Source organism: Rhinolophus hipposideros, assembly GCF_964194185.1.
Source record: "Rhinolophus hipposideros genome assembly, chromosome: 3".
Lineage (NCBI taxonomy): Eukaryota > Metazoa > Chordata > Mammalia > Chiroptera > Rhinolophidae > Rhinolophus > Rhinolophus hipposideros.
In genome coordinates, this window is record NC_138049.1 from 107,437,184 (window position 1) to 107,450,782 (window position 13,599).

Consider the following 13,599-nt stretch of genomic DNA (forward strand, 5'->3'; position numbering starts at 1 on the left):
TTTATGCATATGTTAGTCAGGGTTCTCCAGAGAAACAGGACCAATAGAATAAAATAATGGAGATTCATTATAGGAATTGGCTCTCAACATTGTAGAGCCTGAGGCAGTCGCATGACCTACCTTCTACAAACTGGAGACCCAGGAAAACCAATGCAGTAATTCAGTCTGAGCCTCTGAGCCTGAAGGCCTCAGAATCGGGAGTGGACCGTTTAGGTCCCAGTCCAAGTGGAAAGGCCAGGAGTGCGGAAGGTGGATGTCCCAGCTCAGAGGGCAAATTCGCCCTTCCTCCACTGTCTTGTTCTATTCAGTCCTCACAGATTGGATGCCGCCTGTCCCCTTATGGAGGGTGAATCTTCTCTACTCAGTCTACCTAATCTCTTTTAGAAACACCCTCACAGATACACCCATAAACACTGTTTTACCAGCTCTCTGGGTATCCCTTAGCCCAGTCAAATTGACAAAGAAAATTAACCATCAAATAACATGATTAATGGCTGAATTCATTAATGAATGGTGAGTTTGGGCAACAGAGAGTAGATTGAAATGATTAGAGTTGACGGGTTTGGTGAGAAATTAGGGAAGACATGGGTGCTGGGCTCAGGAGCAAATATCTGAAAATCTTTCTCCTCTGATAGAACTGTGTCCAACTGTGGGAAGGAACACATACCCCTCTGTGTATACTGTGGCAGGGAGGTGTGGGTGGAAGGGAGCCACGTAAGAAACGTGAATTTTTATGAGTTTATTTGAGCCAAACATGGCATATACCAGGGAACAAGATCTCAAGTGCTCCTGAGAATAGCAGTTTGCAGTTTCTTTTTAAGGAGGGAATTTAAGGAAGATTAAATGAAGAAGGGAGAAAGCAAGGCAGGACTGGATTACAGGATAGTTAAGATTATGCTCTCTTGAGGGTGGTTACGACTTTGAGGGGTATCATTTCTGGCATTTCAAAGGTGTGTTCACCTAGCTGCACAGGCTTATAAACCTTTCACTACAGAAGGTAGAGGCCTGGGGCACGACTACCCACCGTGACCTGCCAGTTAGGAATTTATGATTTATTATAGCACCCCTTTTTTGTCCACAAAGGGAAGAAAGAAGTCTGTACCCCCTCAAACTGACCCACAGCAAGCTCCCAAGTTTGTTGCAAATGGAAAGGGGAAAAGGAGAGAGAAAGTGAGAGAAAGGAACTGAGACCCTGATGTGTCCCAGGAAAAGAGTCAGGGCTCTTATTGTTTTACTTAATTTCCACAATATTATGTTGGTTTTCATGTCTTTCTCCCCTTGTAAAGTATGAGCTTCTTGAAGGCAGGACTGTGCCTTGTCTGTCTTTGTATCCCTTACTTTTCTCCTAGTTCCTGGCCCAGAAGCTGTTCAATAAAGCGAATTACTAGCTCCATTTCACAGATGAGGGAACTACTGCTAAGAGAGCTGTTACCTGTCCATGACATAACACAGTGCCAAAGTCAAGAGTGGGTGCAGGACTGTTTGGTTCCAAACCAATTCGTGCCAATTTGACACAACAGGTGGGTGAGTGGGAGAGAGAAGGGGGAGGCGTGAGGTCATTGGAGATTTTAACACCTATTAATAGGCAGCAGATTGGAACCCAAACAAGCTGTGTTTATTAGCTGGGGAGGAGACTGAGTGGGACTGGATGGTATGGAGTGTTAGCACAGGGGAACCCAGTGTACCACTTATGCACTCAGATTAGATGATTCTTTCCCCTCTGCCTTGGCTGACCTTACTGAGGAGTGCCTGCCATCTTATGTCAACATGGAGTCAAAGCTTAAATAATAGAATAGGATCACAGTCTTAAAGAACAATAGCTCAGTACTGTGGACATGTCAGATAGTCAAATGCTTGGCCAATGAAAGAAAATAACCTAGACAGAGTACCTTGGTATAATCTAATTATGGAAGCTGAGTTACCTTGAGAAAGCATTGGGTACAGCCCTCCGCCTTTGGGTGGGTGAATAATGTCTTTGGACCAGGTGGAAGAGATGGTTGTCTGCTCTTTGTTCATCCATTTGCCCAAGCGACAATCATTTATTAAGCATCTACTGTGTGGGGTGCTGGGCGATGATGACAGTCCCTGGAAGGAGTTTCAGTCCTCCCTGCCCTCAGGGAGCTCTGTGTCTAGGGAGGAAACAAAAATGTAAATCGTGGCAATAACGTGTGCTAAAAGTTGAATTAGAGAGGGGCACACCCAGAGGTAGGAGCCAAGGAGGGAAGTCTAACTCCTCTGCCAATCGCACATTTCAAATTCATTTGACCAAAGTCTTGCTTTGGTATAAACTTAATCTCTCTTACTGTACATTTTCTCCCTCTATTCTTTAATTAAGTGCCCTCCAGGTGCCTGGCACTGGCTCAAAAAGCTTGTTGAATTAAACCAAATCGGCCTCCTGAGGTGTTTTCCTCCTAACATCCTCAAACTGTATCTCCACTTAGCTCTCCCTTTTGCAGCGTAATCTCAACTCCTGTGCTGGGGACAGACAGGATAGCGTGGTGGTGAGAGCATAAGACTGTGATCTGAGTCTGTCCCTATTCTGCCATCCGTTTTCTGTGTGACCTAGGGCTGTCACTTTAGGGGATTTCTTTCATCATCCCTCAATTCCCACTCAATGCCGAGAGCCTGAATACCTCGTGTGTTCCTTGCTCCACCACCAGAGGGTGGCCTGAGACGCCTCTAAGAGCTTTCTCTCCTCGCCCTTTGCCTCTAAATCGCCGCTCCCCCCGCCGCCTTCCGGCCCCACCAATGCCCTTTAGTCGCCAGCGTGAGCCCTCTACGGTGAGTGAGGCACCGGAGGGGAGGTGAGACAGGGCCCTCGGGAAAATTCGGGCACAGACTGCTTGGCCAACTGGTCCACACATGCATTATTTATTCTTTCCTTCATCGATTATTGCGTTCTTTCCGTGAGCCACGCCATGTGCCCGAGCTGTGGATACAGCGCTGCGTCAGAGAGGAGGGCCCCTCTCTTGGGCTTACCTCCTAGTGGAGGAAGTGATGACAAACAGACGCATACAGGCTGTATGTAATAGAATGCCACGTCCTGATGAGTGCTATGAGGAAAACTAAGGCAGAGGCAGCAAATAGTGATGGTCTGTGTGTGTGGGGGTGGGGTCTAATTTTAAATGGGAAAGGCTGGGAGGGCCTCTGAGATGACAGGCAACAAGAACATGAAGTGAGGGAGTGAGCCAGGCCCTGGGAATATGCAGGAAGGAGAGGAAACCACCAGGTTGGTGTAGGGTATAGCACAGGGCTTCAGGATTCCAGGCAAAGCCCACTCTGGGAAGGCATAGTCTTAACCCCCTGGACTGGTGTCTGCAGCAGCAAAGGGCGGATAACTTGAGAGACTCCAGATAGGTCCCGCACGTGCCGATGTGTGAGGAGCTGATGGTAACACACTGACAAGGAGTTAGTGTCCCTCTCTGGTTCCAGTCCTGGGGTCCAAGGGAACAGAGTTGGGCGTGGGATGCCAGCCTCTCCAATAGGGTTCTGTTTTCTGGTCACCTCTGTGTGCAGGTGCTGGGGACTCACTGGGGGATAGAAGATGCTCCCTGCAGGTGAGAGCTGTCAGCCAGAGGGTTTAGACAGGCCAGAAGGAGAGGACGTGGCCCACACGGATCCCCTCCCCAGAAGCTCTGAGGGCCACACCCGGCTCAGGAAGCCCTCCTGGCAGGCCCTTCCAGCCTCTCCCAGAAGCGCATTCAGACCGTCCCTCTCACCCTCTCCTGCTCAGTCCTCTGGACTGAGGAAGAAGCCAGATCCCTAATTCTGGGTGACCAATAGCAATAAAAAGCATTAATAGTCCCATGGTAAGAATGACTGATAAGTGAGCATAATGAGCAGACAATGAGCTCTGGTTTTCCTGGCACTCAGTCCACAGAACAGAGCTGAGGAAAAATATTATTGTTACTCTGAGAGCTAATCACAGCCTCTGTGTTCACCTCCTCACAAGACAACAGGGCTGGTGGCCAAATCAGATGTGACTTAAACAGAGCACTGAAGTCTTAGGCACAGGGAGCATGAGCATGACAATCACTCAGCTGACTCTGCTGCTTGCAGGGAGGGGGCAGGGAACCGGGCAATAGGGGGCAGATGGCCTGGTGGGCAGAGCCCCCACCTCTCAAATTCTTCCTCTTTAGGATTCACTGCCTGAAGATGCCCCAGGCTCTGACCCCAGTCCTCTGAACCATCTTCACTCCCATATCCCAGCCCAGTGCCCCAGGTCCCTGGGAGGGTGCCAGCAGAGCTGCTAAGAGGGTGAGGACAGGGCAGGACGAACGAAAATGGAAGCTGACCGCCAAGTTCCAGGTCAGTCCTAGAGGAGACCGAAGCACCGGGAAGCCGAGCGGAAGAGGAGGAAGCATAGGGCTGAGTATACACCACACTATCAAATACGTTTTGAGGGAGGGGCACGGAGGTAGACAGCTCCCTGCAGCAGTGATTCTCAGCTGGGGCAACACATTATGCTGGGTGGGACTCTCCTGTAGAGTCACCCCAGATCCCTAGCATACTTAGCACTGTCTGACCCCACCCCCTGCGCCGAGGGACATCCCAGGATTTCCTCTTCATGGCCACGTGGGCTCTGCTACTTGTCAATGGAGGTGTGCTGCGTCCCTCAGAGAAAAGAGATCATTCTGTGGAGAGAAGAGTGGCTCATGGGAGACAGTCACCCAGGAGCAATGAGGGCGGGACAGACAGGCCCACGAGAGAGCTCAGGTGAGTGGCTCTGTGTCAGAGCCAAGTTCATGTCCTGCTGCTCCCGCCCAGCTGGACCAAGTGTTCCTGGAGGCCAGGCCTTGGCCATCCGTGTATGTCACCCTGCACCTACAGTGGGCTTTGCACCAGGTAGATGAGGGATGGAGGGTGTGGAAACCAGAGAGGAAGATGTTTTCCACAATAAGGTAGAGAGGGAAACGGTGGCCTGGACACATGCATTCCACGTGCCTCCCATGACTAAGTGTCTGGCATTCAATGAACAGCCATATACTTTGCCCACTGCCATGGACCCCCCAGTCCAGGGCCAATGGTTTCTGTTGAAGCCGCATGGGGCCTGCACAGATAATGTGCTACAGAATCTTTTTGAGAAAAGAGAGGACAAAGAAGTCGGGCCAGGCAGAATGTGGATTCTTCCCTTGATTGTCTACACAGGGAAGAAACCACAGAGGCAGGCAGAGAGAGAAACTGAAACGGGTGAGTTCCACCAGTCACATGGGCATGCCTGGGCTAACGAGGGTCCACGTAGCATGAACTGGTGGGAACTCCCACATACACATGTGTCCTCTCCTTCTGTGTTCTTGGCCACAGGAGGGACCAGGTGGAGAGTGCAGATGTTACAGGCCACCCATCCCCAGTGCAGGACCAACAGCTCAGAGGCAGACTCTCCTGGGAGTGGACCAGGAGCGCCAGCTTCCTATATGAAGGAGAAAACGGTGATTGCAGAAGAGACGGGTCACCACAGGCAGCGGGAGTGTGACGTAGAAGGAGGAGGGGGAAATGCCTTCACCACCTCAGAGCACAGAGAGGTGCAGCGGAGGGAGGAGCCCACAGGTCCTGAGGCTCATGACTTCTCCACCGCTCCCCACCATAGCATAAGCTCCTCTTTCAGGCTTTTTCTCTTCCTGTTTTCATCCCTCCTTTTTTTTCTCTCTCAAGCCTAAGTCTTAGGTCTACCAAGGACGCCTATATGGAACACTTGTTCTAGAACTTCTGTGTTGCCTTGTAGGCCCTTGGACGAAATGCAGAGGAGAAAAGCTTGCGTGGGAGGGACAACATGCGCTGTTGACTTGCTCACTTAGGACTTCTTAACTTTCGAGACTTGGATGACACACAAGGGGCTTTGCACACATTAGTACAAGGTTTGAGGAACCTCTGAAGCCAGTCCGTGGCCCACTGCCGTTAATTTATGGCATAGTGTTGGATGAGGAGAGGAAGAGGACCTACATGGGCTCTGGAGTCCAGCAGGCTTGGGTTTGAGTCCTTTCCAAACTCTTTTGCTTGTTACGAGCTGGTTTGGGCAAATAATTTAAATTTAGCTTCCTCATCTATGAAATGGAGGAGAAAAACACTTACCCTACAGGGCTATTGTAAGTGTTAAACCCCAGAGCACACTTGGAGAACCTGGGAAGATACTGGCCCACAGTCAGCAATCAGGAAAGGGTACTTCTCTCGCCCCAAGCGTCTCTCCACTGCTCCCAACTCAGAACCCTCAGTTCCCTGGGCCACCCCACATGTACTCCATTTCCCCTCTCGCCATGTAGGTGTTGCAGAACACCTACAGTGCTGGTCCAAGCAGCCTTTCTGTTCCTCCACCCACTGTCCTCTGCGTATGTGCTTTCCACACCAACCCAAACCAGCCACTCCTTCTAAATGCGCCCTCGGCGCAGCCCGGCCCTGAGTCTCAGCTGCCTGCTCCCTGCTCTTCTCTTCATTCCTCAAGGCCCAGGGAAAGTCCTGCCACCTCTGGGAAGCCAGGTGCCTGCCCCCTTTCTCCACACCAGCTTTTTCCGTGTGCTTTGTGCTCCCAGCTGGACGGCAGCTCCTTGAGGGACAATTTGTTTTCTTCCTTGTTGCAACTTCCAAAGCAGGACTGTGTACAATGAGCCAGTGCCAGGTCCTGGACACAGCACAGAGCCACCCCCCACCCCCCTGCCCCCATGGCCTGGAGGGGATGTGACCTGTTTTCTTCCTAAATAAGGGCAAGGACCCTGAGCTCTTGCCTATAGAAGGCCCATGCTTTAAGTTTGGTTTTCTCTGGTGGGTGGGTGGGGTTGCCCTGGGCCACCTACACTCTCTCACCCAGTCCATCCATTGGCTGGCTACTCGCTGGCAGGATTAGGGGTGCTGTCACTGGGGAAAGCAGCAGACAACCCCTGTCCCCCAGCCCACACCACTGTGGGCACTGACTGACTGGTGAGCAGTCAGAAGGTGGCCTGGCCTGAGCGGCACTTAGCCAGTGTCCCTTCCCTGCTCTCCTGGGCCCCATTAGCTTCACATTTGTGCTGCCTGAGCTGAGAGAGGGTTAACAGTGAGCAGCAGGGACACAGCAGAGTACAACACTTGGAGCAGGTGGTAGGACGGAGGGGAAGAGGGCAGGAGGGTGGCAGTCGAGATGCGGCTGCACACCAGCTGCGTGGGTGGCTGGGGATCTGGCGAGAGGCCCGGAGAGACAGTGCCTCCACCAGCACTGGCTGTCCTGGCCAAGGTCTGACGGCACTGGGAGGACGGGAGGAAGAAAACATGACAAACGTTACCACCTATTTGTGCTCGAAAGGAACACCTGCAGGCCCGCCGTTCCTCCCCATCTCGCCACCCACAAGGCTCCTTGCACCTCTCTTCTCTCGGCTGCTCCCTTCCCTGCTTCCAGAGCCCCCTCCCGCCTCCGCTTCACCTGTAGAAGAACCAGTAGGGCCTGAGAGTCTAGGGAAGGAACAGACGTGGGCAGGAGAGGCACCGAGGAAACAATGTCATTTTCAATAGCACCCTATGTGCACAGGGCCATGTCTGCTGCCCTGTAGGGAGTGGGGGGTTGGGGACAGAGGAGATTTGGCTAGGTGAGCTGGGCTGGAGCCTGTGGACAGACAGCCTGTGGCTGTGGGGTGAGCCCATCCTGTTGCTTCCCCCGCACTTTCCAGGGAGGACACAGACAGGACACTGAGGCTCCACTTGCTGAATGCCTGAGCCAGGAGGGCTGCGCCTTGTCCCGTTTAATTTTTCTGATAATTTCCCATTTTATATTCACACAAATCCGCAAAGCAGGCATGATTTCAAATATCCCCATTTAACAGATGAGAATATTGATGGTCAGAAAAGTTTGTGGAGTTGCCCAAAGCTGGGAGGTCCGCTGGGACTTGAGCCAGGTCATCCTGATTCTAAAGCCAGTGTTCCCCCCACCCCCTCACACACTGCATCAACCCTCTTCAGTGGATACTGTCCTATTACCTCGTCTTGTCCTAGCTCCCATGGCTACTCGTTCTTCCCGCTTCCATTTTGGGAGCTGGCAGAAAGTCAAGGGCTAGACTAGATGGTAACCACTAGTTGCAAGTGGCTATCTATATTTGAATTAAGTAAAATAAAAAATTCACTTCCTCTGGTTGGAGGAAGTGAACATAGTAGCCCTATTCCAAATGCTCAGGAGCCACGTGTGGCTAGTGGCTATTAGCACAAAGAGGACATTTCTATCATCACATAAAGTCCCGTGGGCAGCTCAGGGCTGCGTGAGAGACCGGAGAGACCAGGTAAGAGCTCCAGGGGAGCCTTTGTGAGGAGATGGGGAGCGTGGAAGTGAGAGCCTGGGTGAGGGGAGCAGGGAGAGGTCTGGGTGGGCGTGGGGGAGCAGGAGAGAGCAGCTTGACCTGACTCCCAGGCGCCTCCCTCTGATACTGATACTCTTACTCTCGGCAATACTCGTGAGCAATTAGTTGGCTGGGGTGGGGCCAGGGCCAAAGCCGGAGGGAGGGGGTGCGATGGAGGAGAGACCGCGCCCTCTTAGACACAGATACCCGGCTCTGGTCCTCCAGTCCTGCCTGTGACCCATCAGGGACCCCAGATTCTGTAGGCCCTCCTTCACCCTCCCCTCACGTGAGCCGGCTGCTTCCTGATTGCTCATTCAGGCCCAGGAGCCAGCTAATGGGTGCAGGCCCCCACCTTCCCAATTAGCCCTGTTATGCTCTGGCTCACCCACTAGAGTCAGGGTCAGCCGCAAGGGGGAGCGGCTGTGAGTGGCCTGTGAGTAACCAAGGCCCAGCTATGACAGGAGTCCCCAGCCCAGGCCTCTCCCCAGGCTGAGGCCCTGGTACCCAGCACCCCCCATGTTGTCCCCAGAGGCCCCCAGAAGGGAGAGGTCAAGTGGCCGGGCTTTGGAAGGCAGATTCCTAATTTCTGAAAGGAAAAGGCTCACTCACCGATGGAACACTTGACAGGAGTGTGGCAGGCATGGCATTTGTGACCACGGGGCACTGGGGTAGGGTGCAGACCCTTATATCTGGAGGAAAAGGGTGGATCCGAAGGGAAGCGGCAGATCCAGCGGCTGCGGATGGGAACCTGGTGGGGTTAGCCAGGCGGAGGGGGCAGGGGCCAGAGCCGGGGCCAGAGCCGGGGCCAGAGCCGGCTGCGCTGGGCAAAGCTGAAATGCCCGGGTCTGTCTGCAAGCGGACGGAGGATGGGGAGTTGGACAGGCCAACACAGGGAAGGTAGGAGGGTAAAGGAGCCCCGTGACGGCCCGTGGTGAGAGTGGCTGTCCCACAGTGGGCAGCCACCATCGGGGCAGAGGGCCTGGTTCCAGGTTAGGCAACGAGGAGCAGGGCAGGCCAATCAGGGCGCGTGGCCAGGTCCCCGCACTGCAGCCACCTCTGCCGCTGAGTAGGCAGATGCCCTGACTGATTACTTCAGCTCCTCTCGGCCACACCAACTTCCCCCAGGCACCTGCCCGCCACCTCTCCTCCCCTCCCCAGTGACTACTGCCCAGAGAATGTCCAGCCCTGCCATAAAGACCCAGGTGTCCACCAGCTGCTCTCAGTCAGAAGGCCAGAGTCCATGATGGGCTCCTCGCAGGCACCCCGGAGGGGGCGTGTGGGAGGGAGAGGGATGATGGCACTGCTGCTGGCTGGTCTCCTCCTGCCAGGTAGGAGGCTGGTGGCCCCGGGAGGACGGACGGAGGCCAGGAGGGGGGAGAGGAGGGATGCGGACACCAGTTCAGGGAAGCCTGGGGGGATTGGGTGCTGGGAGGGCTGCGTGCTGCAGACTCCAGGAGAGGACCCGGAAGGGGGAGGGCGGGCTCTGGAATCCGATGCTGGAGAGTGGGGGCTGCTCCTCACTGCCTTGTTACTTCAACTTTCAGAGCCTCAGTTTCTGAAACTCTAAAATGGGGTTAATGCTAACAACAAGCTTCAGTCTCTCTGTGTCTCAAGTTAAATAATATATGACAGTGCTTTGAAAATTCTATAGGGTTGTATAAAAGTTGGTTGTTGTTATTAGAATTCTAGAAGATGAAGACTGGATATTTAATAGTCATAATAACTGCTACCATTTATTGAGCCCGTTTTCTGTGCCAGACACTGTTCTGGCACTTTAAATACGTCAGCACTTTGGTCATTATTGGAGCTGTAAAAGAGATTTGTTATCCCAGTCTGCACATGAGGACACTGAGGCTCAGAGAGGGTAGGAAACTGGCTAAGAGCACAAACCAGAAAGCAGCAAAGCTGGATCTAAACCCCAGGCTGGGCTACTCGCGGTGACCTTGCCCATGACCCCATGGGTGGGAGCAGAGGAGGAGAGCAGAAGGCAGGATGATTAGTGCATGGATGAAGGGGCCGCCGGAAGAGTTGGGGTTTGGTGTGGAGGGGGCCTCAGAGAACTTATTTTGAGGAGAGAATGGGGACATCTCAGATTGTGGAGACCTGGTTGGTGGTGGGGGGATTTGAGGAGGAGTGGCTGTAATAAATCATAATGTCTAGTGCTTTATGTTTTTCAAAAGACCTTTGCACATAGATTATCACATTTAGTGCTCACAGTAACGCCGTAGGATAGAGGACAGATTTGGCCTCTCCGAATGTATAAACTAAAGCTCAGAGAGGTTTCCTAACTTGTAGTACTCGGCTTTGTCCATGCCACTTAGGACCAGAAAGGGTTCAGCGGGGCAGCAGGGGAGGGATGGGGGTAGGTGAGCCTGGGGTTAGGAGCAAAGGGTCAGTCAAGGAAACAGGTGATTCTATGTCTGCGAGGGAGACACAAACAGGAGCCATGGAGGCCGGGGTCGGGGAGGGGGGCGAGGTGAGCAGACAGGTGCTCACGTAATGGCTGGGTGGAGAGGGAGAGGGAAGCTGATGGTGGTCGGGAGCCTTGCAGGAGGCTTTCATCCCGGTGCTGCTGGGCTGGGCCAGGAGAGAAGGGTGGCTCAGGGTGCGGTGTCCTGCCACTCTGTACCAGCAGGTTCTGAAGCAACAGTGGGTGCCCCCACATCCTCGCCCCCACCCAGCTTTCCTGCATGGGCAGCACTGAGATGGGAACAGATTTCCATCCTTCACCCAAGCCTGGCCTCTCATGAGGAAGCTGGTGCCCGAATCATAGTCCTGAAGTGCCCCGCCCTCTACTTCAGTCCCTTTGCCACTGACTTTGTATGTTCTCAGCATCTCTTTTGCTGTTTGTCCTTCCTTTCTCAGTCTTTTATTGTTTTGTCTTGTGTCTCCTTCCGTTTGGTCCCACGGCCTGGCCCGGAGTTTCTTCCCTGGAGATCTACTCCCCACCTCTCAGAGTCCCCGTCTCCTGTCGCTGGGGTGTTCTTGTAGACCGTTTGTCCTGCTCTTCTCCTCCCTCTTGGCTTCCTTCCAGGCCTCCCACTTTGGGGTCTCATTTTCCTTTCTGGTAGATATTTGGCCCCCCTTCCTCTCCCCTTTCTCAGAACAACAAAACTGCCCTTAGTCTACCATCTCCCTTTCCTTTAGAGACAACAGCCAGTCTCCCTCCCTTTCCCACCCCAGACTTTCCCTGGGCTCCTCTTGGGAGAAATCAGAGTGGCAGGTGACCGAGATGGGCCTGAAAGGTAAGGGAGAAAGCCAGGCCTCTGGGCCCTTACTAACCACGACTTTCCTCCCCAGGGACCTTGGCTAAGAGCATTGGGACCTTCTCAGATCCCTGTAAGGACCCCACACGCATCACCTCTCCCAATGACCCCTGTCTCATTGGGAAGAGTGACTCCAGTAGCTTCAGTAGCCACAGCGGCTCCAGCAGTTCCAGCAGTTACATTTCCAGTTCCAGTGGCTCTAGCAGTGGCTCCAGCGGTGGTCCTAGTGGTTCCAGTGGCTCCAGCAGTGGCTCTAGCGGTGGTCCTAGTGGTTCCAGTGGCTCCAGCGGTGGTCCTAGTGGTTCCAGTGGCTCCAGCGGTGGTCCTAGTGGTTCCAGTGGCTCCAGCGGTGGTCCTAGTGGTTCCAGTGGCTCCAGCGGTGGTCCTAGTGGTTCCAGTGGCTCCAGCAGTGGCTCCAGCAGTGGCTCTAGTGGTGGCTCCAGCAGTGGCTCCAGCAGTGGCTCCAGCAGTGGCTCCAGCAGCTCCAGTGTCGCCCAGGGTGGCTCTTCAGGACGGTTGCTATTTAAGCCAGGGACAGGGTATTCCCAGAGCAGCCTCTCCTCTGGGTCTGGCTCCAGTCTGCACGGTGCAGCCAGCTCCTCCCAGTGGGGCAGCAGCAGCTCCCACTCAGGGACTGGCTCAGCTCTACCAACCAATGATGGTTCCTCCCGCTTGGTAATAAGCTCTTCTCAGTCTGGAAGAGGCTCAAGCTCTTCTGTCTCCCAAACTTCTTCGATATCCGGCAGTGGGGGCCAAAGGGTCAACTCTAACTCACACCCCTGTAGTTCAGACATCCCTGACTCTCCCTGCAGTGGGGGGCCTATTGTCTCACACTCTGGCTCCTACATCTCCAGCTCCCACTCTGTGTCAGGGGGTCAAAGGCCAGTGGTGGTCGTGGTGGAGCAGCACGGCTCTGGTGGCCCCGGAGTGGTTCAAGGTGCCCCCTGTAGCAATGGTGGCCTTCCAGGCAAGCCCTGTCCCCCCATTACCTCTGTGGACAAATCCTACGGCAGCTATGAGGTTGTGGGTGGCTCTTCTAACAGTTATCTGGCCCCAGGCATGACCTACAGTGGGGGCAAAATCTACCCTGTGGGATACTTCACCAAAGATAACCCTGTCAGAGGCTCTCCAGGGGTCCCGTCCTTCGCAGCTGGGCCCCCCGTCTCTGAGGGCAAATACTTTTCCAGTAACCCTATCATCCCCAGCCACAGCTCTTCCAGTTCCAATGTCTACCAGTCAGGAGCTTCCTCGGCCATCGTGTTCCAGCCAGTGGGCTCTGGCGGGGTCCAGCCCTGTGGAGTTGGCTCCACAGGCCCTAAGGGGCCTTGCTCCCTCTCCGGTTCTGGAGTCCACGGCAGTTCTAGCGTTCCCAGCAGTTCTGGTTCATCCTATCATCCCTGTGGCAGTGTTTCGCAGGGGCCCTGCTCCTCACCAGGCACTGGCTCTTTCAGTGGCAGCTCCAGTTCCCAATCCGCTGGCAAAACCATCCTTCAGCCCTGTGGCAGCAAGTCCAGCCCTTCTGGTCACCCGTGCATTTCTGTTTCCTCCTCGACATTGGGTGGAGGTCTCGATGGTTCTCCCCAGCCCGATCCTTCCGCGGGTGCCAAGCCCTGTGGCAGCTCTGGAAAGATGCCCTGCCGCTCCATCCGGGACCTCCTGGCCCAGGTGAAGCCTCTGGGGCCCCAGCTAGCTGACCCTGAAGTTTTCCTGCCCCAGGGAGAGTTACTTGACAGTCCATAAGTCAGCTTTTGCAACACACATGTGCGAGCACACACACACACACACCACCTCCTAGTTAGAAGTCCAGGAGCTCAGGCATGGGGTTGGTCCAACATCCCCCCCACTCCCAGAAGACCTGTCTACTTCCTCCACTCCCAGTGTGGCAGACTCTCCCTTGGCACGTCTTCTTTCTCCATCTCCCCAAATTGTGGACTACAAAGACCTTTCCTCATTCTCTCCTACTGCTTAGATTCCCATTCTATTGCAGTACCCTTCCTGCCAGATTCCCTAAAATTTCCTCTGCCATTTCTTTGAGATGGTAC

General features: G+C 54.1%; 1 protein-coding gene across 1 annotated transcript; it reads left to right on the top strand.

Moving 5' to 3' along the window:
* Positions 1–9,534: 9,534 nt before the first annotated feature.
* CDSN (corneodesmosin) lies at positions 9,535–13,297 on the top strand (the record flags this gene model as incomplete). The annotated part of the gene is made up of 2 exons (XM_081044111.1): positions 9,535–9,619; positions 11,592–13,297. The coding sequence occupies 2 exons, from the start codon at positions 9,535–9,537 to the stop codon at positions 13,295–13,297; spliced, it is 1,791 nt and encodes a 596-aa protein (XP_080900237.1).
* Between the last annotated feature and the right edge of the window lie 302 nt (positions 13,298–13,599).